Below are 5,244 nucleotides of genomic sequence, written 5' to 3'. Positions count from 1 at the left end.
CACACACACACACACACACACACACACACACACACACACACACACACACACACAAAACATTTTTTCCCGAATCATTAATTTATTTAACGAAAGCATTCCAAATAGTCAAATATATCAAAAACAGATACTTTTGTAAAATGCTTGCTTACAAATTTTCGTCGATAAAATGTCCAACAGAATGATAGATTGACTGCAGAAATCGAACAGAATCTGCCATTTAAATAAATAGCATTATAAAACAAAAAATTCTACTCGGTTTTTGCTGTTACATCACTAGCAGAACACAAGCTTAATACAATTGACACCTTAATACAATTGACACCTTAATACAATTGACCGATCTGCTTCTGCTCGAATTTGTTGACAAACTGCTAACACGCTGCTAATATTTTATTCACTAGGACGTCGAAAATTTGCAGTATATCAAATCAAAATGTTTCAGGGTCAATATGGACTGATTTTAAGCCACAGATGGAGAATATGAATGTGAATGAGCTAACCATAGTAGCATGGGATCCACCTGGTTACGGAAAGTCGCGACCACCGGACAGGACGTTCCCGAATGATTTTTATCAACGCGATGCCACGTGGGCTTATAATTTAATGAAAACTCTCGGCTATTCGAAATTTTCTTTGATCGGCTGGAGTGACGGTGGCATCACGTCGCTTCTACTGGCCTCGGCGTATCCCGATAGCGTCTACAGGATGGTTGTTTTTGGCGCAAACGCATACATACACCCGAATGAGATAAAAATATACGAAAGTATGACTTCATTCTGCTCGTGATGTCGTAGATTGATATTCATAGCTCGTTTTTATCTTAAGGTCATCTTAAGTAATGTTTTGAGATGCTAATACAATCTTCTAATTGATTTATGACATTTTATGATTAGACTTAAGATGGTCTCAAATATAAGAATCAATCATAAATACTGACCTATAATTAGCTTATGACAGCACTTAAGTATACACTGAAAAAAAATTATTGTTTCAAAAAATATTGGTTTTGCAAACTAAATGAAGAGCAAATATTTATTAATTCAAACAATAAATGTTGATATAACTCACGTATATATTTAAATATATCAATATTTAAATTGTAAATAATTACTATACAAACTAAACGCTAAAATTTAATCAAGTATAACTTTTTTTCTCGGTGTAAGAACTGACGGTAAATGTAAGAATTGATGTGAATATCGATCATTTAGCCAGAAGGAACGCTCTTTTTTAGCAATAACTTGTCGAAATTTTGTTATTTATAAAAAAACATTAAAAGTTGAAAAAATTGTGAGAATCCATAAATTTGTTGGAATTCATAAAAAGTCACAAAAGTTTTTATAGTAATAAATCTGTAATTAAATTTTACAGATACAGGCGAAACATTTTGCTATCGCATGATTGAAAGTGCATTAAACATTTCTTTTATTCGCGTAATTCTTCATGAAATATTACTTTCCAGGCATTAGAGACATCAACAAGTGGTCAGAAAAAATGAGAACATCTATGATACAAATTTATGGTGAGGATTATTTCCAAAAGATGTGGTCGGATTGGATAGACGCTGTGCTGAGATTATACGAAAAACAAAACGGTGACCTGTGCAAACAGGTTTTACCGAAGATAAAATGCCCGACTTTAATCATTCACGGAACCAAAGACGCGATAGTTCTGCCAGAACATCCAACGTATCTGAAACAAAATATTGCCAACTCGAAGTTTGTATCTTTACAGATTTGAAACAAACAAGGTATACACTATTCTTTTACTAATTTCTTTTATATTACAGACTACATATTTTCGAAAAGGGCGCACATAATCTTCACTTAAGGTATTCCGAAGAATTTAATAATTTAGTTACGAATTTCCTTGTCAATCGAAAATAAGATAATTATTATAATATTGGGTTGTTCGGAAAGTTCGTGTCGCAAAAGATTTAAATTTAATAAATGAAATTAAAAATCTTCTGCGTTTCAATTTTCCTTCAAAATTGGCACGAACTTTCCGAACAACCCAATATATATTATATATAGATATATAGATATTTTAAGCGTTACAATTACACGGAAAGAAATGATTTTGCTGATGTATCTAGAAATTTAGCTAGATAAATCTGAAAATATTTTTGTTTTTTATACCATAAAAATAATTATATAGGAATCTCAAGTATGATTGACTGCAAAAAATTTGGATATTCAGTTTGGACGTTCTGTACAATAATTTTGATGGTCTAAAAAATTATTTTTAGACCTGTTTAGCTAAATAATACTTCAACAAAATTATTCTTTCATATACGTTCAAAATACGTTTAACAAACATATTTATTAGAAATCAAAATGAAAAATAAATCTTTAAAATTTGAAATTTTTTTAAAACTATATTTAATAAATTATGAATTTTGTTTAATAAATTATGAAAACATTTATAAGACGTTTGTAATGTCTATTGAACATTTTCTTTTTACTAGTTTAATATATCGTCTTTATATGAGATATTTCGGTTTAATAAATATGTGTTTCACATTTTTATACATAAAAAACATTTTAGCTAAACATTTTTTAAACGCACATAAATTGTATATATATATATATATATATATAATGGTAATATCATGTGTGGTGGCACTTTATTATATATTGTAATATGTCATTTTATAATAAGATTTTTTATTAAAATTATATTAATGAACTCTCTTTATTTCGTCATTTCCTTTACAATTGTTATACCAGGTCATTTTTTATCTTCTCCAGATTTGATTCAACATCCTGTGTAAATCATATCTGATCGAAAGTAGAAATTTACATTCGTCATTATATATAAATCGGATAATTTGTACATCCTTCGTATATCTATTTGAATAACAAGCGTACTTACATATCGATCAATTCAAAATAGTTTAAGTATATATATAAAGACTTGAATTCACGAGTATTATATAGTATTGAAAAAATATTCAAATAACGCAAATGCTATTTAGTTATTTAAGTTATTTAAATATTCACATACAAATGCTGCATCATATTAAATGATTCAGTTATTGCATAACATAGACAAAGACACAATTATTATTCTCTTACATGTATGCTGCGTAAAATCATATATTAACTGTGTCAAATTATTCGATATATGTGACATTTAATCTTGAATTGTATATTCTCTAAACACACAGTGCTGCTTACAGTAATACATCCGCATTTAACTTTAACTAAATACATGATATCAATAACGAAGAAATATATCGATGTTATCTTAATTATATGTGCTTTTACAAAATATTTAATGAAACAATAATTTACTTTTAATATATTATAATCATTTTAATATCTTATGCTCCTGACAATCCAGTTGACAGTTAATTAAATCATCATTGAATAATTACATATATAATTATTCAATACGTATAATTTTATTTGTAATCATATCGGAGTTATAGAACAAATATAAATAAATATAAAATAAGATAATTTATAATTCTTTAAATAACGTCTATTCTAATTTATTTTATGTTATACCAGAAAACAAGTCTTAATCAATCTATGGATCTTCTGCTGGCGCTTGCAGCGTGCCGTATTCGAGATATGTACCAAGAAATCCTTCGCACATAGATAGAAAGCGGTCTTGTGCCACTTATTATACAAGTGTCTTTATATCCAAAGAGAGCCGAGCGCGCATGGCGCTTTTTCGTCGTTCGACTTATCTGACGATTGAACGCGACCATATATTGAACAGAGATTGATCAAACAGCAACCTAAGTAACACAACTAAGTTAACATCAAAATGATGTCGTTTTAACGTCATTTTGATGTTATCGTGACTTAAAGTTGTGTTACTTGAGAATATGCAACTCCAAATAGTGCTGTATAGGGGATCCCTAATTCAGTATCGAAACTGGAAATAATGCGTACCATATATTACATATATTTTATTTATTTACTCCAATTAGTTTGTTTTATATTGATTTCAAATTTTAATGTTTAAAGAAGTTTTGTTTTATATTCATTTTATTTATTTCAGATTTTATTTCTAATTAAAGAAATGTCTCTCATTTAGAAAATCGAAGATAAAAGAAAAGATTAATATTTGATTTATAAAAATTTCAAATTAAAATGCTATTATTTTTCTTAATATGTTAATAGTGAATACTTCATATATTTTAAATTATAGTACATATATTTTAAAATAGAAAATATAGTCTTGAGCTTTTCATGCCAATCATTTCGATGAAGAGATAATCCGAAGTTCAATTTTCTCTTGTTCCTTTCCATTTCGGAAATTGATAGAAGTAACCTTACAGAAATTTAGCAGGATTGGGAATTTACGCGTTACTTTATAAAAGGGTGAAAATAGTAGAAATTTTACATAAAAGGGTAGAAATATGATAATCTGAATGAAGAATGATATTTGAGTGCATACAAAACCTGAGAGAATGAAAAAGAGACAAGCATACAATTTGTAAGATCTATTTTAAATACGAAGTTACATCAAATTGAGGAAAAAATCTATAATTTTTAAAGCTACTTTAAGATGTAAGATCTGAAATTTTTAATGTCTAACTTTGGACTTAATGCTATTTGGGAACGTCTACACATAAAAAATATATATAAAATTATAGATTTTTAGCGCTGGCAATGAATTTTTTGGAAATTGAACAACGGCCTACCTCTGCTCTCATTATTTTTTTTCTCACAGATTGATATCTGATCAGTGAACTAATAAACAGGTTTGTAGTTTTTTAACAAATTGCAATCTCTGTGTTATGAGATAATTCACGGATTATGCGACAGTCTTGAAAAACAACGAGGTCATGTCATCCCGTCCTGATAAAAATTTACGAAAGGCAGTATATATAAATCGCAGACAGGCTCGCCGACGCAATATAGGTGCGGGCGATCGAAGGAAAGCAATAAAAAGACGCGGAATATAAACTGCATGCGGGTGTAGCCAAATATGGGCAAGTGGTTTCTCGCTCTTCGATCAAGTAAACCACTGTCCTTTTTTTTTGTCTTTCGCAAATTCCCTCGCTTCTTCCTCCCTGCCTCTTTCGTAAAATGGAAGAGGAAAAGAGCATCGGGATCCACGCCTTATGAAAACCTTATGCACAGTCTTTAATCTCAAGAACCATAACGATAAAACAAACTGAGCCCCGTCTCGTTTCCCGTAAGTACCGTATGAAAGTTGTTAAGCTTCAGACATACACGATAAATTAATCGCTCGGATTTCGGGTTATCTTGTGATACTCTCGCA

The 5,244-nt window shown here is 29.6% G+C and overlaps 1 protein-coding gene across 1 annotated transcript in view; it reads left to right on the top strand.

Annotated features, from left to right (window-relative positions):
• Positions 1–1,886, top strand: part of LOC108691172 (valacyclovir hydrolase) — a 2,933-nt gene extending 1,047 nt beyond the window's left edge. The window contains exons 3-5 of the mRNA XM_018198830.1: positions 443–763; positions 1,463–1,718; positions 1,790–1,886. Coding sequence (XP_018054319.1) covers positions 443–763; positions 1,463–1,718; positions 1,790–1,886 — 674 coding nt within the window. The remainder of the gene's footprint in view (positions 1–442; positions 764–1,462; positions 1,719–1,789) is intronic.
• The last annotated feature ends 3,358 nt before the right edge of the window (positions 1,887–5,244 follow it).

This window comes from Atta colombica, unplaced genomic scaffold (genome assembly GCF_001594045.1).
Source record: "Atta colombica isolate Treedump-2 unplaced genomic scaffold, Acol1.0 scaffold41, whole genome shotgun sequence".
Classification (NCBI taxonomy): Eukaryota; Metazoa; Arthropoda; class Insecta; order Hymenoptera; family Formicidae; genus Atta; species Atta colombica.
Note: the sequence above shows the minus strand (reverse complement) of the source record. Positions and strands in the feature narration are given on the sequence as shown.